The following is a 23,197-nucleotide window of genomic DNA, read 5'->3' on the forward strand; positions in this document are numbered from 1 at the left end:
AGTAGTGTAAGAATTAAATCCTTATCAGACCTGGAAGCAAATATATAACATCTAAAATGTGTAAGTCAAGAAAGCCAGAGCATATTATTTAGTGACAGGAAGGTAATTACCAGAAGAAACAGCTAAAGAATTAAAAGATGTCATTAGAATCTAAGCCGGCTGCTTTGTCTGATTTTTCAAAACTGTATGTACCACTTGGATAAAAATGTAAAATGAATTTAAGTGGCACAGAGAGATTACCCCTAACCATGAGGAAGGACGACTTATTCTGACGCTAGAAGAAGAAAGATGAGGATAGTAAGATAAGGTAAACAAGACGGGCAGGAAGTGAGTTTCACTGGGCCTGAAAGCCTTGATTTTCTCTAGGAGGCAGGAAGCTAAAATAAAGGTACAAAGCAAAATAAAAATGTTTGTGGAGACAAAGAAAGCAGCACTAGTGCAGATGGTCTCTGCAAAGTGGTGAAGGCTTGACATCGTTATTGTCGGGCAAAGGGAAAGGAGCTGACCAGAGACTTGTCAAAGGATACACGGCAATGCTTAGGATGGAGGTCACTTATTTACTTATTTACCTATTTATGATACTGTTTCACGGATTGTGATGGTTTAGTTCCTTTTCTTGAAGTTACATTTACTAATTCAAAGTGCCTAGAAAAACACCTGAGATCATTAAAATTGTGTAAAGCCAGCAGCTTTGTATTCAATTCAGTAATCACTAGTTCACTTAATTGTTAAGTAAGACTATCCTCCACAAGGTACAAGAGTTAAGAACCCTCGTGCATTTGTTACCCAGTTTTATCAACAAATCTGAATACAAATGAACTGCCTTCCTAACCAAACTGTGAACGCCTTCAGAATTTTGTCCATAACCGAGACATTCTGGCATAAGCAAGACTGATTGAACACCTGTCAGGACCTGTCAGCTCTAGAAATAAATGGATACATAACTCGAGTTCACAGTCCACGGGATGAGTGAGGCAAGTAAACCAACAATTAGAACACAATTTGATCAAATGGGACATGTTGGCCTTGTTCACTGAGGGATCCCCATGGTCTGACTCCCAGAAGGATCTCAACACACAATTACTAAAGGGCTCCCTGCCCCTAGGGCAGGAAAAATCGGAATTAGTAAAGCAAAAACTGACAGGAAAGGGATTCCAGGCAAAGAGAAGAGCACGTGTCAAAGCCAGAGGAAAGGAAAAAGGAAGCAAGAGGCACTAAAAGATGTGCAGATAAGGAAGAAGAGAACACAGTGGCAAGGTTGTAAAACTTAAGGAACTCATTACTACAAGCATCATGCCCGCACATACAGTATGCAGTTTCCTTAAAGGGGAGGGCGCTTTGCTTTCAGATTAAATTGCTGATCAACAGCGAAGGGTCATCATTTTATTTTTATTTGGGGAGTAAGAAAATGTTAAAGCAAGTGAAATATACTTTCAACACTACACGTAAATGGCAATACTTTATCAACACTGCACTTTCAAATTTTTAAAGTTTGAGGATGTAACAAAATGTTAGACTATCAAAACCTTTTGTATTTATAAAAGTAAAGAATTTTTAAGCCTTTAGAAGAAATATATTAAAGAGATATTCAATTTAAAAGTATGCACAAATATAAGTCATGTTTACATCAATACAATGAAATGCTATGACCTTTTTAACATATAAAAACATTTGAAATAAAGTACAAACATAGTATATATTCACTGAATACAGTCACATAAAAACACATGCATTGGCCCATTGATTAGATGAAAAAAAACCCAAATATTTGGTATTTAAATATTTAGAAAAATTTTGTACAGTTAGGCATTCCATAAACTTCTAAAAAATAAAAACCCCCAAACTAGGTATGAAACCATTAGAGGTATTTATAAAACTTTTAAGATTTGACATAAAAAAATAGACTCCAAATGTTGGTATAAAAACTTAAGAGGTATGCAGAAATACATATACCTTTAAACAAGATAACATCTTATTGTCACAACAGTTACATAAACATACTCAAATCAGCTGACCATGGGAATTACAAAATACTCAATTCTGGAACCAAATTCCTGTCCTTTTAATTTTCATGTGAGATAATTTTTCAGTTATTTTCTAATATGTACAACCAAGACCCTAAAATCAAAATTCCCCCCAAGAGTAATCTCTATAAACAGGAACAACCATAACAAATGAAAGCATAGAGTAAAATTATAGTGTTTATAATCCCTTGCTAATCCTAATAAGACAGGTACAGAAGAGGTCCACGATTCCAACCCGAAAACCAATCAAAAAGTACATGTGACAGGTCAGAAGCCGAGATACTACAAAAATGTCAATTCTTCTGCAGAATGGTCAACAGATTCTGTGCAATTTTCATCAAAATTCCAGCAGGTTTCTGAAAACTGACAAGCTGATTTTAAGCATTACATGGGAAAGAGAGAGAACCAAGAATAGACAAGTCAATCTAGATTGGGGGTCAGTAAACTAAGGCCCATGGGGCAAATCCAGATAAGAATGATTTTTTTTTTTTTACATTTTTAAAGGTGAAAAATAAAAGGAAGAAAGAAAAATATTTGACAGAAACCAAACATGGTCTACAAAGCCTAAAAATATTTACCATCTGGCCCTTCACAGACAAAGTTTGCCAACCTCTGATCTAGAGACACAGAGTTGGAGGACTTACACTAAGAGATATCAAGATTTATTAACAAAACTACAGTAATTAAAACAGGATACTGGTGCAAAGATGGACAAATAGAGTCCAGAAATAAATTCCCACATATAGTCATTTGACTCATGATGGAGTTACTACCAACATAGTAAGGAAAAGATGACCTTTTCAATAAATGGCGCTGGGGTCAACTACACAGCCATATGAAAAATAATAAACCATGACCCCTACCTCATACCACACATTAACGAACAATCAATTCTATATAGATTGTTGACTTAAAAATAAAATGTAAAACAAAAAAAGACAGAAGATAAAATAGGATAATGTATTTATGGCTTTGCGGTAAACAAAGATTTCTTAAGCAGGACACAAAAAAGCACCAACCATTAAGGAAAAGGTCAACAAATTAGACTATTAAATTAAAATCAATAATGTCTATTAATCAAAAGACACCATTAACCTTTGAGGTTCCTCTGGGTTCACTGGATCCTAATTTTAGAACTGTTTTGTTTGTTTTTAGACAGTCTAATATTCTCACACCTGTAAGAATGGCTAAAATCAACAACACAAGAAACAAAAGCTGTTGGTGAGGATGTGGAGAAATGGGAACCCTCTTACACCATTGCTGGGAATGGCAGCTGGTACAGCCACTATAGAAAACAGTATGGATGTTCCTCAAAAAGTTAAAAAGAGAACTACCCTTTGATCCCTCAATTGCACTACTAGGTATCTACCCCAAGAATACACAAGTACTAATTCAAAAGGATACGTGCACCCCAATGTATACAGCAGCATTTTCTACAATAGCCGAATCATGGAAACAGCCCGAGTGCCCACCCACTGATGAATGGATAAAGATGTGTGTGGGGGGTGTGTGTTTGTATATATACATATACGTGTGTAGGTGTAATGGAATATTAGTCAGCCATAAAAAAGAATGAAATCTTGCCATTTGCAACAATGTGGATGGAGCTGGAAAGCATTATGCTAAGCAAAATGTCAGAGACATGATTACCATATGATTTCACTCACATGTGGAATTTAAGAAACAAAACAAATGAGTAAAGGGAAAAAAAAAATAGACAAACCAAGAAAGATTTTCTTTTTTAAAGTAGGCCCTACTCCCAACACAGGGCTTGAGCTCAACCTTGAGATCGAGAGTCCCATGCTCTACCGGCTGAGCCAGCCAGGTGCCCCCCTCACAAGAAACAGACTCTAACTCTAGAGAAAAAACTGATGTTACCAGAGAAGAGGTGGGCAGGGGTGGGGATGGGATAAATAGAGGACAGGGATTAGAAAGCGCAGTTGCTGTGATGCGTACCGGGAGTTGCATGGAAGTATTGGGTCACCATATTGTAATACCTGAAACACACATTACACTGTATGCTAACTAACTGGAATTGAAATAAGCTCTTAAAAAATAAACAGTTCTATTATGAGGATTGCTATTTCATGACTTTTTTCTTATAGGCTGTCCTGAGAACAAAGAGAAAATTTACCTCTTAAAAAAGAGAATAAAACTTACATTATCATGCAATTACTATATGGGTCCATTACAGCCTTTCATAAATTTAAGACATACTATGGGATCCTAAGTGACTTTTTTCTATATCTTAAATATTCTGCAATTTCCTTATCCTAGAATTCATTACTCACTCATCATTACTTATCAATTATCCCCAACTATGCCAAAGAAGATTAAAATACAAAGGTAATGAAGGAACGATGGATTTGCCTAAAAGATGAAGCAAAGGTGGAAAGAGCTGTCACCTCACCCCACTTTGTATTGCCCAAAATATTACACCCTACTTTTAGGCTTCATTGAACACAACTGAGAATTTAGAAATTTTCATTTCCTGACTAGCATGGCAAAGAAAAGTGAGAGAGGAAGCTGTGTCAAAATCAAAAAATAAACACAGAGACAGAAGCACTCTAGGCTCTAATAAAGCTGTGAAACCGATCATAAAAGTGAAATCTCCAACTGTTAAGTCCTCAGATGACAGTACCCTAGATTAATATTCTCAAACTCAAGATTCGATGAGTGAACAATAGATTTCTAAGGACAGAAAGGAAATGTACTGTCATCCGCTTAGTCATTAAACTGGAAGGATATCATCACATAATATTTTGTGCCAAGAACCTGGACCATTTTGCTTTGCCAGGAGAATGTGTGACAGGATTATTTCATCTTTTATGTTTACGTTTATGTGCCAAAATTCACTTGAGGCAGGGCTTTGCGCTTGTAAAATATTTATAAAAATTCCTATAAGTTGTTCTTCACTATCCCTTTATTGTTACTTCTGTAAGTTACTTGTAAAATTCCTTTAAAATGTTAAAAGGGTCTGCTGGATCAATACGACACTTTTTCAGTACAGTGAGGATGAGAAAGACAAAAGGGCTGTAGAGTGAGAAACAGTTGAGACAATCTAGACACAGAATGATATCTACCATACATAAGGAATTCCTACAAATCAGTAAGAAAAATACATAACCCAATAGAAAAACTGGGAAAAAGACCTCAATCAGCATTTCATAAGAGAGGAAATTCAACTTAACAATAATCAAATGGAAAGAGAAGTTAACCTCATTTGTAATCAGGGAAATACAAATTAAAGCCATGCCACAACACCACTAGATGTCCACCAAGATTGCTAAGATTTAAAAATTTAACAATACCAAGTGTTGATGAGGATGCAAAAAACCTGCTGGTGAGAATGTAAATGGACACAATCATTTCAGAAAACTGTTTGACAATATCTATCAAAGCAGAACCATACCTACCCCCTAATGAAGCAATTCCAATCGCTGGTACATTTCTAAACAAAATACACATACACACACACACACACACACACACACCCCTAAAGGGACACATATAGCACCAAAAGACACAAAGCAGTACTCTTCGTAATAACCAAAAGCTTAAATGATCATCACTATTAGACTAGATAAACAGATTGTGGTATATTCACAAAACAAAATACTGTAGAGAAATGGGAATGAACAAGCTGAAGCTACACACACCAGGGATGAATCTCACAATAACATAATGTCAAGTGAAAGATGCCAGACTCAAAAAGAGCACACACAGTAGGATTTCATTTATATAAACTGCAAAAACAGGCAAAACTAATCTATGATATAAAAAGTCAGTCTAGTGGTTATCTTTGGGGTGAAGGAAAATGGGAAGGGGCATGAGGATACTACTCAGACACTAGTAATCTTTATCTTGATCTCAGTAGTGATAACATGAGTGTGTTTACTTTGTGAAAATTCACTAAGCTATACACTCGGGATTGTGCATATCTCTGTATGTTACCCTTTAATAAATACATTTTATGACTGAAAAATAAAGGGTTCTGGGAAACCAACATCCACTGACCTAACAGTTTTAGAGCAGTGGTAGTCTTCTAGAAGACCTGATGAATCAAATGATACACATACATACACACAACTTCAAAACAGCTGCCCCAGATGCTCCAGTATGGAATTTACACATGATGCGGTTCTACCACTGGACTTCTTGGAAACCTTCACAGTTTTTAGAAAGCAGCCTAAATCTGGATTTTGCAAAAACTCAAAGTAATTTAATTACTTTATCTTGATAGTGTGTTATTGGTAAGTTAGTTATCTGTGTTCTCCATTCTTGTTTCTCTACGCAGCTTTCACAGGTTTCCTTGACAGTGTGGATTATTCCTACCTCAGTCTCTTTCATTCACTTACCAGCTTCCCACTGATTTTTTTTTTTAACCTACGTACACAGGACGAAAAAGAACCATGCCTAGGCAATAGTCAAATTAAACGCGGTATGAGCTGAGTGAGCAAAAGAACTAGAAGGATAAGAGAAATGGAAATGACATAAGCTAGATTGGGGAAAGGTTTTAAAAACAGGGGAGATAATGTGAGCAGGATCCAATTCAAAAACCAAAAAAAGCCGTCCTTATCAAAGCTGCAGGTGAAAAAGCTGGAGAGGAACATCTAAAAGCAATATAATCAACATTTAGTAAGATTGCAGCAGACCAGAAACTTGGCCCAAACCTAACTAGATGAAATGTAAAATAAAGTCTTAGAAAAAGAGAAAAACAAAACAAAAACAACTATACAAGTTCAGGATGAGAGAGGCTTGCCCTAGTAATGGCTAATGTGAAAAAGACCAGGGAAGCCAAACTGATGTTTTGTTCAGCTACACAAGTATGTTATTTATAACAAAGCTGGTAACAGGCTCTATGGTTCCTGCATCTGAAGTAAGTGTTCATTCTGAAGGAGGCTGACAAATCCAAGGCCCTTCGCAAGACAAGGAGCAATGTAGCAGGAGGAGGCCAGACCCAATGTTAGTGTGAAAAGAAAAGAAGAATCTGAGTTTCTGCAATGGCAGAGAAGAGCAGATAAGGCTCGATGGGGGAGACAGGAGGGCGGTGTTTAAAGAACCACAGGGACATGCTATATATCGGGATAGGATAATTACCTGTTGTACCATAAAGCCAGATCCAGAATCAACAGGCAGAAGTGACAGCAACACATTTAGGCACAACACAAATAAACTTTCCAGAAAACTATCAATACCTTATATGCTGGTATTCCTTATCACAGTGCCAATGTTTAAGAAGAGGCCATCAACTACTTGTCACAGGAAGTAAAATGAACTCAAAAGTGGATCAGGGCACCTGGGTGGTACAGTTGGTTGAGTGTTTGACTCTTGGTTTTGGCTCAGGTCATGATCCAAAACCTGCTTTCTGCTTGGGACCCTCCCTCCCTCTCCTTCTATACACACCCCCACACCACTGGCACAGGCTCATTCTCTCTCCCTCAAAAAAAAAAAAAAAAAAAAAAAAAAAAACTTAAAAAAAGGGGGGGCAATCAGAAGGCTTTGGATTCTAATTTCATCTCAATCATTTACTAGCAACGTCATCTGGGGCAATTTATTTAGAATCTCTCCAAATCTTAACTTCCCTTATATGTTTACTTCACGAGATGACAGAGAAATAATAAGATAATATGTGCAAGACCCAGATGACAACCTAAAATGCAACACAAATATCAATTGCTATAGACGGGATATTGTGCTAGATAATTGCTAAGATCGGCCTAGAAGTGAAATTATTAAATGTACCTTACGGGAAGAAAAAAACTTAAAATAGGTCCTAAATTTACAACAAGATTTGGTGGGCAAAAGACAGAAAACATTAATATGATAGGGAAAAAAAGGGAGCAGGAAATCTCTGTTTCTTAAGGTGTTAAGAATAATGTACTTTTCTGACAGCAAATTCATCACCAGATCCAAAAGGCAATGCTTAATCTAAGAGATAAGTGGGAATTCTAATAAAAAGTTACCATACCAAGTAAATCAAGACTACAAAATGTACTCGTAATCACTGACAGTATGAATATCACTGAATCATGGCATTAAACACAGCACTTAACTAGTGCTTTTGCTCTGGGAGCCCCCTGGACTCTGCTCCCAGTGGGTGTGGACTCAGGCTCTACTCTCCCAGTTACACGATGCTGAGCAATTTACTCAAACCTCTCAGGCCCAGTCTCTAAAGGGTAAACATAGGGTATGAGCCTGCCTCGTTCACAGGTTGCTGAGAAGACTCTATGAGATAACATAATGTACGTAAAGCCTCTGGCAAGGCTTCTGGCACCCAGAGGAATTCATGTTAATTATGTGTTACCACAGAGGCAGATCTAGAATCAACAGGTAGAGGTTACAGCAACACATTTAGGTTCAATGCAAGAAATAAGTTTTCTAGAGAACTGTCAACACCTTATTCGATGGTGGAGTTTTGTGCCATGTTGTTTTAAGAGTTATAAATTTGGGGAACAAATAAAAGATATATTTTGTTTCCAAAAGTCAAAATTCAGGTTAAATTAAAATAATATAGATAACACTGATACTGAGATGGAAAAACTAACCAATGTACTGACGAGTAGAAAAAGTTTACAAGACAAAATGCTCAGAATGATCCCATTTTTGATGATGTATATATTTTTAATTATTATCTCTAGATTGCGGAATTAGGTGAATTTCACTTTTTAGAATTTTTTTTTTGTACTATCTAAATTTAGTATAAGGAGTACGTATTTCTATCACAATTTCCAATTGGGAAAAAAATGTGACTGGTAAGGTTTCTCTACAGGAAAATTAACATTTAGGTCAACCTGCGGGGGGGGGGGGATATACTTTTACAAACTTGGAAAAATGAATTTAACACTTTTTAAAAAGCAAAGCAAAAACAAACAAAAAACAAAAACAAAAAAACTTAAGACTACTGTAAATTTCTCTGTGTGCTTTAAATTTCTCTGTTTTTCTAAATAAAAATGTGGTTCAAAAAAAAAAATGTGGTTCAGACAAAAGGAAAACATCTCCCAAATTGAGGGAGATATATAGGAAATAAGCTCCATGGGGGTGGGGATTCTGTCCACTCTGTTATACTCATTGCTATAAGTACAGAGCAGGAATAAATATTTGCTGAACAAATGGATGAAAGTCCTATTTACTCTTATACTAAATTTTGTTGCCTATTTCATTAGAATATTGGCTTATTCATCTTTATCGCCAACAGCAGGCATATTATCTAACAAAGAGAAGTTACCAATTCAGTTAATTGTGAAATTAAGAAAAAAAAACAAAAAAGATAAACTTAATAAATACTACTTTTGAAGGTAAAATGTCAGCAAGAAATTGAGAAGCATTACCCTAAAACAGGACATTCATTCTGGACTATGATCTCTACATGTAGGATAAAAGCAGTGACATCAAAGAAATGGGGGCATGTTACTACTTCTAGATTTTATTATGTCGCATCTAAGAAGTGAACAATACTAACATTATTAACTGTAAACCAGGAATGTATATAAAAGTACAAAAAGAATATAAAAATCGTATAAATAAAGTTTTTTATACCATTAAGGCCTACTCAGCCTAAATCAACAAAAAAGCCAAACCAACCAACCAAACAAAGGCAGACCTACCTTGGGCCTCTTGGGCCTTCCAAGTAACTGCTTCTAGGAGGATCTGGAAGCAGTCCACCTGACCTCACTGGCATGTCCTTGACTCCAGTGATTGGCTGAGATGGAGCAGCTGAAGACTCCCCAAGTCCTTGCTCAGATGAGAATGAACTATATGGCAGAGTAGACTTGCTCAGAGGAGCTTTAGAATTCATTTGTTCTGATGGGCTAACAGCTGATTGCAATGGAGGGTGGTAGGCTGAGGGCGGGCCTGAACCAAAAGACACAGGAGTGGGAAGCAGTGCTGGTCTAGGTTTCTCTGGAACCTGTGAACTCTGAGAAGTGGAGGCTGGTGGGACTGGGGCTGATCCTAACTGAGGAGGCATCCCTTGTGGAACCCCCGGGGGAGGTAATCCTGGAGGAGGTGTGGCTAAAGACAATGGTGGGAGGGGCAGGACAGGTGGAGGTGCCGTTGAGGAGAGGGACGGTGGGGGAAGAACGGGCGGTGGCCCTGCAGAGGAGAGGGAAGGCGGGGGAAGAACTGGCGGTGGCCCTGCAGAAGAGAGAGATGGAGGCATCCCAGGTGGGGGCACAGAGGTTGGTAGAGAAGGTGGCATCACAGGTGGGGGCATGCCAGGCGGTGGCACTGAAGCAGGCAGGGCAGGGGGCATCACTGGTGGTGGCAATGATGGAGGCAATACCGGAGGGGGCATTGTCGGTAGAGGTGGAGGCATCTGAGAATACGGAACGAAAGGAGGTGGCATTGACATGTTCCCCATATACTGGTTCTTCATGTTCTGAAAGGAATTGACTTTCTCCTGGAGATAGGTCTGAGTCGCTTTCATATGTCCCTGCCATGTTTTCCACTGCTTCTCATACTCCTGAAGCTGATCTTTATGAGGATAAGAATGGAGCTGCTCCTCCCACAGCTGAAACTCCCGCTCCCATTCTTGGTAGAGATGTTGAAACTGTTGCTGCTGCATCTCATAATGCCGCAGCTGCACGTCTACAGACATGGTCTACGAACAAAGGGTGACAATTATTTCAAGACATTCATATAAGAGAACTGACCCTAAAGTTAAAATATTAACGAATCAAGGGCATCTGTAGTCTTAAGAAATTAAAACGCTAAAGACTCTGGGAGACTAGTAAGGATAAACTTGTTACATCTTCTTAATGACGATCATTCTTTCTTCCTTTGACTCATTTCTCTAAGTTATCATAGAGCTGGAGAAACCAACTAAACACTAAAGCAAATACCTATCTCAGTAATAATTGTTTTCAAGTTTTTCGTACTACCATGGATCACTTTAAGAATTTAAAAAATGATCTATTACTATAGACATACAGACACAAGTTTGTGTCTTCCGGATATAAAAAGAGCAATTATCTTTTGTGGTATATTCCCTTAGGTTTCTGTGGTGATTGCTGTGATCTTTTTGGTGGAGTCTTGCTTGTCTGTCACTGAAGTGATTTGTAGGCAACTTGAAACTACATGATAAGAATCTCTGGTTCTTAAAATCCTTAGCAACGGTCCTTTAACACCTGCCTGGGTTGACATGACCAGAAGTCTGCACTACACCTGCCCCATCCCAAGAGCATTTCCATAAAGCTGTACTTCCCAAATCCCTGGTGATGTGACAGGTAACTACTTGGAACCCCCATGGAAAGATCAAATTTAATTTCTCTCCTTCACATTTAGATCTCTTTCAGGAATAACAACTCCTCCATGACTTGGGGCAACTTCCCACGTGCGAGCTGAGGAGGCACTTGCCTGCATATGTGGCGGCTGCTGGATAATCTGCTGGTACTGCTGGAGGATCTGCTGTAACTGAGTGTGCTTCTGCATTATTCCCTGATACTGGAAGCCAACTCGATGCTGCTGGTGCTGCTGCCAGTGCGCGGCTGCGGCCTGCAGCTGTTTTAACCTAGCATCCTCTTCCGGGTCTTCAGACTAAAAGATAAAAGAGAGAATACACTTTTATATAAGTAACAAAACAGCAACCAAATTAACAAAAGACCCAAATATTAAGTATTGTATTACAAAGTCCAGAATCTCTACAACTCTGGCTGACTGAGAAAAGTTATTTTGTGTTTAGATAAAATCCCTGGCTCTGCTTACACTGTGGCTCACGAGTACTTATATAAAGGACTTTATGAATCCCATAGTCTTCACTGGAATAATCATCTCACTGTTCCTGAACAGGGCAACCATTTCCCCAAAATAGTCGCTTTATAGCTATGTCCTTTGCACTCTATGAGAAACCTTTGGGGCGCCTGGGTGGCTCAGTGGGTTAAAGCCTCTGCCTTGGGCTCGGTTCATGATCCCAGGGTCCTGCGATCAAGCCCTGCATCAGGCTCTCTGCTCAGTGGGGAGCCTGCTTCCCCCTCTCTCTCTCTGCCTGCTTCTCTGCCTACTTGTGATCTCTGTCAAATAAAAAAAAAAGAGAGAGAGAGAGAGACCTTTTTCTTTTTCACATTAGCCACTTTCAACTAAGAGATTACAATGTCATCATTAAGGCTCAATAAAGTTTCCACACAGGCTCTTGGGAGAAGAAATACCTTCGGACCAAAGTGAGAACTTTCCATGTGTCAGCTGGTATGTTCAGTGATAAGGATGATCACACTAAATGCTTCAACAGCTCTGTAAGATAGCCACTGTTTGAATATACCCATTTTGCAGACGAGGAAACTGCAGCACGGAATGGCTAACCAACTTGTGCAGAGTCCTCACCACCAGCTAGGGGCAGCGCCTCCCCTGCCGCCAGGGCAGCTGAACAACAGGTGCGGCAGCTCCTAACGGCTGCCCTGGCTGCCAATGTGACAGCTCCCCGGCGTCCCTTTAGCGCTTAGAGAGCCTCAGTACAGAAGAGTGTCTAATTCTTCACTCACTTCAACCATCAGAAAAATGCCTTTTCTAAACTCGATCAGGCATTTATCCAATTTTCCCATATCGGAATTTCACATGTTTAAAAAAAAAACACGCACACAGAAAAACATATATTCATTTGACAAAGGTATATACAAAAGAATCAGGAAAAAGCTAAACAATTTCTTAAACAGCAAGTAATTAATTTTATGGTTACCTGGGGTTCCTCAGGTGGGAGAGGAGGCGGTACCTCCTCATTAGGTGGTGGCAATGGGGGCTCGTCAGACGAAGAGGGTTCTGGTACTTGACTGGTGGCAGGTACTGTAACTTCTTCTTTTACCGGCTCAGGGGCATCCTTTGCTATGACGGGACCTTTTTTGTGTCCTGGCAAGTGCACTTTTGTCCTCTGCTGCAAACTAAGCAGGTGCTGCCGATACCAATACTGCTGCTGTTCCTACAACAGAGGGCATTTTTAAGAATTTTAGTTGAAAATCCTATATATTTGCAACTTGGTGTTGACAGAGACCTGCGTTTGTATTTGTGGTCACATGTCTGTACGTAAGAAAAGGCAAAGCTGGACTGAGAAAGGCAAATAAGTAAACACGATCTTTCAATTCTTCCCCCAAGTATACACATTAAAGTTAAACCATATATTTTAATTCAACATACTTCTCTACTCTTTTAACACACATACTTTTGGAAGTGAGAGCAGTCTTTTTGATAAATGCTCAGAGGAAATCCTTTCAGTATTCACAGCTGCTTGTTTTTAACCTGCCGTTGGCTGGTGTGGATTTATCCAAGGAGTCTTATAATTAATGAACACAACCGAATAGTTCTGTCTCTTCTTTGCCTTCTCTCTCCTCCAGTGCTCTTCCCTCTTTTGAACACCTGCTGTGTGCCAGCTATATACACATAAATGAGAATATACTGTGTTTTCGAATACTATTTATTTTAAAAGTCTCGGCTTTGTCCTACAAATTATACTGTAATTTAACTTCCTGGAAGCTTGTTTTGTGCGTCCACTTGAAAAACGTTACAACAATAACAAGTCTAATGCAGAAATAATTAGAAAATACAGCTGATCCTCATTATTCATGGATTCTATATTTGCAAATATGCCTACTTGCTAAAGTTTATTTCTAACTCCAAAATCAATACTCGGGAAACTCTGGCTGTCATTTGTGGACATGCGTAATAGAGCACTGAAAATTCTGAGTTGCCAGACTTGCACATTTCCTGCTGTGGCAGAACAAGGCCATGCTCTGCCTTTTTGTTTAGCTCTCATACTGTAAATAAGTGTCCTTTTCATGGTCTATTTAGGACCACATTTTTCAGATTTCTGTGCTTTTTGTTGGTGACTTTGCTGTTTAAAATGACTGCAAGCATAGTGTGGTGTGCTGTCTGGTGTTCCTAAGTGGAAGGAAGCTGTGATGTGCTTCACACAGAAAACCTGTGTATTAGACAAATTTCATTCAGACATGTGTTATGCTGTTGGCTGTGAGTTCAATGTTAATGAATCAACAAAGTACATTAATAAGGTGTCATTAAACAGGAACACATGTAAAACATGGTTATGTATTAACTGGTTGATGAAAATGAGACCAAACCAAAGGCTCACAAGAACCTAACCCTGTATTTCCCCCTGGGAGCAATGGTTTAGTATTCACTAATTCAATGTTCTTGGCAACTTTATGGAACACAAATACCTCAAAATAAGGAGAACAGACTGTACAAATAAGCAATAACTAATTAATTAAAATCAATTAAAAAATCTCACCACTCAGACCTAACTACAGGATCTTCATTTTCCCAGTATTTAATGTATAATTCCCTATGGTTACAAGGTTGCATACAGAAAAGAGTTGTCATAACCCTAAAATATTCACACATGTACTACCCTTTATACTTCTATAATTAACAACAGCATGTATTTCTACTACAATTACAAGGATGTAGGATTTTATGAAAGTGATGTTGGAGAACTTTGGAACCCATTACTGACAGCTGAGGATCTAGCAGAAGTCCTGTCAGTTAACAACCAAAACATTTTTTATAATAGGAATTGCAAAAGAGAATATGAATATCAAAGTCTGAAAACAGCCCCCAGGAAAACTAATAAATCTCTACTTTCTTTTTCAATATATCCAAAACCAAAATAAAAGACGACATATAATGCTGCCATATAATTGTGTTGGTATTATAACTAAAAATCATAGTACAGGAACCAAATCAACACTATTCTTTGTTCATTCTAAGACTCAGCTATCCCTTATGATTTGGGGCTTTGTTTTTTAAGATTGTGTCCCAAATAAAATTTTTTACTTTTTACATAAACTTTGGGTACCTGTGTTGAGTGGATTCGTTTTGCTTAGATTCACTGGGATTCACTATCTTTGGATAACCAGGATTTTCTATACTGCTGATATTTTATTGTACATTCTGTCCAGTTTCCCACATGCAAGCAAAATGGATAAAAAATATACAATATATACTCTTTTCTCACTGAACATAATGTTTTATTATCGTTTTTTTCACTCACAGAATGTAAATTTTCTTGGGAGAGAGCTGTCTCATGCTTTTCTTATATCCTACCTGGTGCTTAAGCATAGTGCTAGAGCAGAGGAGAATGTCAGTAAAGGGTTATTGATCAACTGAAGACTTCCTTTCCACTCATTTCTACAACCTGAAACTTGCTTCAAACTATTGAGAGGAATAAATTCCATCTCACTACCTACATCTTTAAGTCTGGGTCATGAATGAGCTATTATGTTTTTAATTACCATGTACATAATCATCAGCTCCAGAAATATAATTACTTTTCCTATTGAACATTAAAAAAAAAAAAGCAACCAGCACACTGACCATGATAGTTGACAATAATGTACCATTAAAACATTTTCAATGTCTTCCACTATTTTATGAAAATAGCAACAGGCTTATCTTTCAGCTTAAAAAAATTAATAAACTCAGTCTCTTTCAAGTAGAAGTTAAAAAGTTTCCCTTGTTTTTAGTTGCTTTGAAAGCATCACTAAAAGATACAAAGATGCAAACCATCTTTCATAAACCAGAAGCCAATGGCTACAGACATGGAAGACTGTACAGATCGAGATTCTTGACGAATTTGTATGTACCCACCTAATTGTCAATGCTTCCCATCTTTGTCTAAGAGACCTAGTCTAAGGTTAAGAACCTTATTAGGAGCTCGAGTACTTGTTGATTTGCTGATAGTAGCACTGTAGGTCAATTTCTATTTCATATGAACCCAAGAAGCAGAGTAACTAGATCTAATTCAGTCCTAGGACCAGTCTTCAGCACATTTTTAAAGCTCTACAGATTAGCATCATTCAGACATGTCCTCAGTGACCCCAAGAGAAAAGTGATGTATCTCTATTTTAGAAAGGAATAAAACCTGCTTGGACTTACTAATGAAGCCAAAGCCAAACTAGTAGCCACTTTTTCTGAATGTCCCATCGTATCAGACAACTCAATCTTACATGGGATGCTAGTTCACAGATAGAGGAAAATCATTGCATATGTCACATTCAAAAAGAGATTGAACGAAGAGAGTTCAAAAGGATGTAAGAATTATTTGTCACAAATATCATTATCAAAAAGATGCTAATTTATTCAGCAAGCGTTTACTAACCACTTGCTACCAGTACAGTAATGAACTAGGTACTAAATAATTTTCCAAGCAGGGAAATATAAAGCAGAGAATGTGTGAGGTGGGGCAGGAAGGGAAGAGACAGAGAGGGAGAGAGAAAGAGAGAGAGAGAGATGTTTTAGAGATCAATTTCAGAAGGTTGCCTTTCCTATCCAGGTTATTATCAATGCCTGTAACACTAAATGTACTATGTCCTACATCCTAAAGCAAGGGGTGGGGAGAAATCTGGCAAAATAATGGTTTTCCATTTTTTAGTCTTTTTTAAAACACATTTAATACTTTTGAGGTTCACATTCCACTCCAAGAATTAAGGTCACCAGATAATCTTAGTCCCATCTAAAAAAAATTAGAACTAAAAAAGAAAGCTCCTTTACTTCACCTCTTCCTCCAGCTCCTGCCCTCATTCTCTCTCTCTCTCCTTCAGTCAAACTTCTTGAAAGAGTTGTCTATACTCACCATCCCCATTTCCTCACCTTCCATCACTCCTCAAATCAATGCAATATGGCTTCAGTCACTATGAAACTGCTCCTGCCAAGGTCAACAATAATCTACATGTCAGTAAATGCAAAAGATAACTCACAGTCTTTATCTTGCTTGACCTCTCAGTGGTAGTGACACAGCTGACCACTCCCTCTTCCTAGAAACAGTCTTCTTTGCACTTCTGTGGGACTGCACTGTCCTGACTTTCCACCTACCCATTTGGTCTTTCTTCTGTTCGTTTCCCTGGATACCGAGATTCTGCGGGACTAGGCTCAATGTCCTTTAAACTCTATCCCTACTCTACACACACTCCTCACTCAGGAGACCTCATTTATTTGTGCCCCAAATACCATTTTTATGCTGATGACTCACAACTCTTTCATGTCTCCGAGATCTCACTTCTAGACTCCAGACCTGTACCTAACTTTCAATTGAACATCTCCATTTGGAATCATGTGGCTCACGGACCTTAAACTCAGTAGGTCTAAAACTACACTCACCCTTTCACATCATTCCCAGACCTGTTCTTCCTCCTCTTCCAGGTTTTCCTATTTTATTAGTAAATGAGACCACCATCTACCTGGCAGTCGACTCCAGAAACTCAGGAATCCTCCTTGACACCTCCCTCTCCACTACTACTCAATCTCCAATTAGATTCTAGTGCACAAATATTTCTCCAGTCTTTCCACTTCTCTCCATCTCCACTATGACCAAGACCAAGCCACTGTTATCTCTTGCCTGGATTATTTTATTAAGTATTGTCTCTAAATCACCCTTGCTCTTCTCAGTTTCACTCTCCAGACAGCAAACACAATGAGCTTTCAAAAATGCCCATCTGGGGGCACCTGGGTGGCTCAGTGGGTTAAGCCTCTGCCTTCGGCTCAGGTCATGATCTCAGGGTCCTGGGATCGAGCCCCGCATCGGGTTCTCTGCTCAGCGGGGAGCCTGCTTCCCCCCCACCCCCTGCCTGCCTCTCTGCCTCCTTGTGATCCCTGTCTGTCAAATAAATAAATAAAATCTTTAAAAAAAAATGCCCATCTGTCATATTCGACTATACAAAATCCTTCAATGGCTTCCTACTGCCCGAAAGTCCTCATAGGCCCTCCCGACCTGGTTTGTGCCTACCATTCTTACCCTGAGCTTTCAGTAAGCCTTACTTTGAATGCTATCAGGTTAATTCCTACTCATTCTTCAAGTTTCACTTAAATATCACTTCAAAGGGAGGCCTCTTCAATTAGGTTATAGCTCTCAACTATATTCAACCACTTAAAAAATATTTGTTTCTCACCTACTACACGCTAGACCCTGAGCAAGACACTGCAAATATAACGGTGAGCTTAAAACCAGAAAACAAAACAAAACAAAAACCCTGACCTTTTCCCATTCCTCATGGAACAGTCTAGTGATACTGTGTATTTTATAATCCCACAGCACCTTGTACTCCTCTTAATTACTTATTAAATGTCTTGTTCTTCCCATTGGGACAAGTCATTGAGGGCAAGTGCCATGTCTTACTTTCTACACTATTTAATCTCTGGTACTAAACTAAGCACAGCACTTGGCAAATAATTGCTACTCAATAAATACATGAATATTAAATAAATGGGGCGCCTGGGTGGCTCAGGCATTAAGCGGCTGCCTTCAGCTCAGGTCATGATCCCAGAGTCCTGGGATCGAGCCCCACATTGGGCTCCCTGCTCAGCAGGAAGCCTGCTTTTCCCTCTCCAACTCCCCCTGCTTGTGTTCCCTCTCTCTCTGTGTCTCTCTGTCAAATAAATAAATAAAATCCTCAAAAAATAAAAAAATAAGTGACTAAAAATTCTAATCCAAGTCAACAACTTAAGTTTTGGATTAATAAAGTCAAAAGTTATGAAAAAAAGGCTAGTATGCACTCTACCTCGCCAGTCCCTTAAACACATAGAAAAGTTAATTCTTCAAAAATACACATTCCATTAAATCATCAATGCTTTACCCTGAAAACTAGAAATTAAATGGAAGAATATTAAGCACTTATCCTACCTTTCCTATACCAACTGTGTTTCCAATTAAATAGTTCTAGTTCATGAAAGTTTTTCTTTACAGAGTTCCATACACTAAATGTAGAAGAAATGGCAAGAAAAAATCACCATGTAATAACTTTCAGTGAAGAACTAATTTACTCAGGCAAAGACTATCAGCGGATGAATCACCAGATAGAACATTAGAGGCAAAATTGATGGGACAATGGAGGGACTAGACTGTTAACCCCTGATCAATCTTGGTTCCACTAATAGTGGGACAACCAGGCACTGTGTGTCTCTTCATGGGATGCAAATGAAGTACCCAGCACCACCCTGGTTATGAAGTACACTTGCCAAAGAAATGTGAACTTAAATCTAAGCTTTCAGAGTTTACCAGAAACGTGAAAGGGAGTGGGACAAGTCAAATGATAAGAAACCAAGAGAAAGCAGACAAATCCAGAATGTGGGACATTCTGCAGAACAAGTGAGACAGATTTCTCATCAGGTTCAATGGCATGGGGTAGAAAAAGAGAATAGGAGAGACTAATCTAGATGAGGCGTTCTTAACTGAGGGTGATTTTAACCCCCAAGGGATATTTGGCAATGTCTGGAAACATTTTCATTTCCCACTGGAGGCTGCTACCAACATCTAGTAGTTACAGGGCAGAGATGCTGCTAAACATCCTACAATGCACAGGACTACCTTCCATGACAAAGAATGATCCTGCTTCACAATGTCTGTATTGGATCCTGATCTGAATAAACCATTAAAACATGACTGAGTTCACTCGGGAATTTTAACATGGATGATACCAAGGAATTTTTTAAAATTAGTATGATGAGACAATAGGGGAAGTCTGAATGGGTCAGGTACTAGATGATACAAAGAAACTGTTGTTACATTTTGTAGGTGTTATAATGTATTTACCTAAGAAAAGGTCCATTTTTTAAAAAAATATTTTATTTATTTATTTGACAGAAAGAGGCACAGCAAGAGAGGGAACACAAGCAGAAGGAGTGAGAGGGGGAGAAGAAGGCTTCCCACTGAGCAGGGAGCCCGATGTGGGGATTGATCCCAGGACCCTGGGATCATGACCTGAGCCAAAAGCAGCCACTTAACAGCTGAGCCACCCAGGCGCTCCGAAAACGTCCATTTTTTAAAAAGATGACTAAGAATGTAGAGATGACATGACATGACATCTAAGATTTACTTTAAAATATTTCAGCAGCAATAAAAAAAAGGCACAGGTCAAGTAAACAGGATAAAATCTTGACAGTTTTTGAATCTGAATGATGGGTTTAAAGAAGAAACCATACCATTTTCTCTACTTTTGCATGTGTTTATAATCTTTCACCATCAAAATTTCTAATGACATATTCTAAAAACAAAATATGAACAAAAGAATAATAAATTTGCAGAAGGGTTCATTGTCAGAGATCAGTACTGGCATGGAGAAAACCTGTGTAACCTAATAAGCCAAAGTATCCTAAGTCTAGACAGAACATGACAACTCTTGTAGCTTATTCAACAAATCTCCATGCAGAGTCTACAATTTGCAAAGCACTGTCCTAGGTGCTACAGAGGATAAAAAGATGAGTGAGACGGTCCCTGTCTGCAAGGGACTTAAAATCTGAAAACCAACCAACCAGATGGGTGAGTCAGGGATGGCTTCAAAGAGACCCTGATATTTGAGATGTACCTTGAAAATAGTACAACTAAGGCAGGGAGAGAGGGTTAAGAAATTTGGGGTGAATTCTAAACAGAGGTAAGAAAACCTAAACAAGCTTATGAGGCCCTTCTTGGTCTGCCCCCTACACTTCTCAAGCCTCATCTTCCACTCTTTTTTTCTGGGTCTCACCAAAGAATTGGAGGCAATGAATACGCAAAGCACTGAAAGAAGTTCAATACAAACAAGGGTGTAAAGGCAGAAAAGCAAAACCAGCAAACCAATGTTCATGTATTTGTATTAAAGACGGATCTGATTCCTCCTTCCCTCCCTCCAAAAACAATTCATTTGTCTCTCAAAAGGCCAGGAAAAGTCTGTAGTAGAGAGGAGGATATGGATGTTGTACTTTGGCATGGACTAACTCCAAGAGTGTTTTGACAACAAAAACAATGGGAATTTCAGAATGGGTTGGGAATGGGGACAGAAATTTCTTCTCTATAATAGAGGAATCTGGGGAAAATAACCTGATGGGATGGTGTAAGCCCATAGAATCTCTTCATTTTACTCCAATATCACAAGTGTCTTCTCCTGATGATGTGTCAAGCACATCTTGCTTACTTAAAACAACTTGTGTTCTTAATTTCTAATGGCAAACCATTAGAGCACCACATCCCTATCTTCTGGGAATCTTTTATATGCAAATCTGAGCTTGCAGACTAAGACTCTCTTTTCATTAGGGAATCTAAGGTAGATTAGTAATTGCTAGAAGTGTCTATTGTAAGAAATCATTAACAAGTTATTTACTCCACTTTAGTTCTATCTTCTTTCTTAAGGGAGGAATTCATTTGTTACTGCTATCCTGTCCATCTGTGACTGCTCTGTAGCAACCATCACTTAAAACAGAAGTTTATAGGAATGACTCTCTCATGGAGGAAGAGATATCAGTAACTTTTCTTCACCTTGGCCAAATTCCAAGGCAGTTACTCTGGAGCGAATGGTAACAGTGCATTGCAGCAAACTGATTATGTCTTAAAACTTGCTTTAAGTGATGTGGGAAAAGGATGAATGGGTCCATTCCTTAAAATAACCAAGAGACTCCCAAGTGGTCAAAGGTGAAGAGACTTCTTAGGTATCGCATACACATCTATACACATAATTAGGATGCTCCTGGTAAGAATAAGATTTCCATTCCTCATTTGCTAACATTGGGAATTCACGAAGCTCACAGCTATCAGTGGCCCCTGAATAACTTTTTAAAGAAGCTAACTAGTCATAAGGTTTGTATACATTTCAAGTAACCGCCCTTTGCGAAACTTCTTTTTTATGCTGTCTCTCAAATGGAAATTTGAGTGTAAAATATAATTTTTAAAAGAAAGTGCTTTGTAAAAGCAACAAAATCTAGGAGGTGGGTCAAAGGGAACCAAAGAATATGTCTGAGAAGTAATTCTTCAGCCACCCCACTACTCTGTGGTGTTCAGAAACATCCTCAAACACTGGTCTTTTAATAATCCACATTTAGCTACTTGAAAAGCAGAGATGTCAGACTTGACTCTTAAGGAATCCTTTGGAGTGTAAATTAGCTATTCATTGTGTTGGAATTAGCCTAAGCACAGGTTAAAGCCCTGCGGCCTGCTCACTTAGGGCCCTCTAGGTGAAAGATGCGGCTCAGGCAGATGCTTTCTTACCTGTGGAGTCATTGTTGAGGGATCTGGCTCTGGGGCAGCTTGCTGTTCAGCACTCTTGTTCTTGGCCCCACTCTCCAAAGGCTCTTGCTGGACAGTTGTCTTATTCCCAGAAGGGGCGGACGGTGGTGGTGGAGCTAGTAGCTGGGATTTAGAATGGCCCTGGGAGGGGCGGGAAGGAGATGCCTGAGAGGGGGGCAAGTAGGACTGGGAATGGCTCAAATAGGATTGCGAGGAGGAGGAAGAGGAAGAATAAGAAGGGGTGGGCGCCAGGTAGGATTGGGAAGGTGGGGACTGAGAAGGGGACGGCTGAGCGGGAGGTAGGTAGGGCTGAGACGAGGCCGGGGGGTAGTACGAGGGTGGCGGCTGAGGTGGGGGCATGTAAGACTGAGAAGGGGGCATATAAGATCCCGGTGGTACAGGGGGAGATTCAGGGGGGGAATCCAGCTCCATGGGAACCAAACCAGGAGACCCATCTCGTTGGTGGTGGAGCATCTGGTGTTTGTACTGCTGCTGCTTCTGATAGCTGAGGGCCGGCCCAGGCGGCGGGGGCATCGGTGGCGGCGGTGGCTGCCAGTCCCCGTAGCCGCCCCCCGGCATCACCGGCGGGGGCGGCAGGGGGGGCGGAGGAAGGTGATGGGGCTGGAGCACGCACTGCATTTGCTTCTGGTGCATCTGCTGCAGCTGCTGGAGCTGCGCCAGGTGCTGCTCGCGGAAGCTCATGAAGCCCGAGGAGGAGGGGGCCGCGGGAGTCGTCGAGCTCGAGTACCCGGGCCCCGGCGAGGCCTCAGGAAGCGCCACCGGCGGTGGCGGCGGCGGGACCGGCGGCGGCGGATAGTGGCTGCTCCCGCCATACCGGCCCCAATTCGGGTACATATCGGAGAAGGCGGCGCAGGGCTCGTCCCGGCGCCGTTACTCGTCGCAACCGACCTCCAGGAGCTGCGGGCGACGGCGACAGCCGGAACTCGCGGCGCCTACAGGCCCCGGAGCGTGTAAACGGAGCGCGCAAGTGCGCCGGCGCTACCGAGCTGGGCCCGCGACCGGGAAGGCGGGGACGGCACTGGAGCGACTACGCCTGCGCAGTAGCCACCGAGAGGAGAACAAAGGCGAGATAGAGCGACCCTTTGCTTAGTGACTCTCGGTTGCCATCTTCCTTCGGGTTCGGATAATGGACGTGCAAGTAGAATATTCTCATAGAACCAAGGAACCATAGAGTCTCACCGCTGAA

General features: G+C 40.0%; 1 protein-coding gene across 1 annotated transcript in view; it reads right to left on the reverse strand.

The window, feature by feature from the left end:
• The window catches only part of YLPM1 (YLP motif containing 1), a gene marked incomplete at its 5' end in the record, with an annotated part of 75,101 nt that extends 52,256 nt beyond the window's left edge, over positions 1-22,845 (reverse strand). The window contains 4 exons of the mRNA XM_080807354.1: positions 9,632-10,626; positions 11,382-11,561; positions 12,694-12,930; positions 21,973-22,845. Of these exons, the coding sequence (XP_080663480.1) occupies positions 9,632-10,626; positions 11,382-11,561; positions 12,694-12,930; positions 21,973-22,845 (2,285 nt within the window). The remainder of the gene's footprint in view (positions 1-9,631; positions 10,627-11,381; positions 11,562-12,693; positions 12,931-21,972) is intronic.
• Between the last annotated feature and the right edge of the window lie 352 nt (positions 22,846-23,197).

This window comes from Martes martes, assembly GCF_963455335.1.
Source record: "Martes martes genome assembly, chromosome: 7".
Lineage (NCBI taxonomy): Eukaryota > Metazoa > Chordata > Mammalia > Carnivora > Mustelidae > Martes > Martes martes.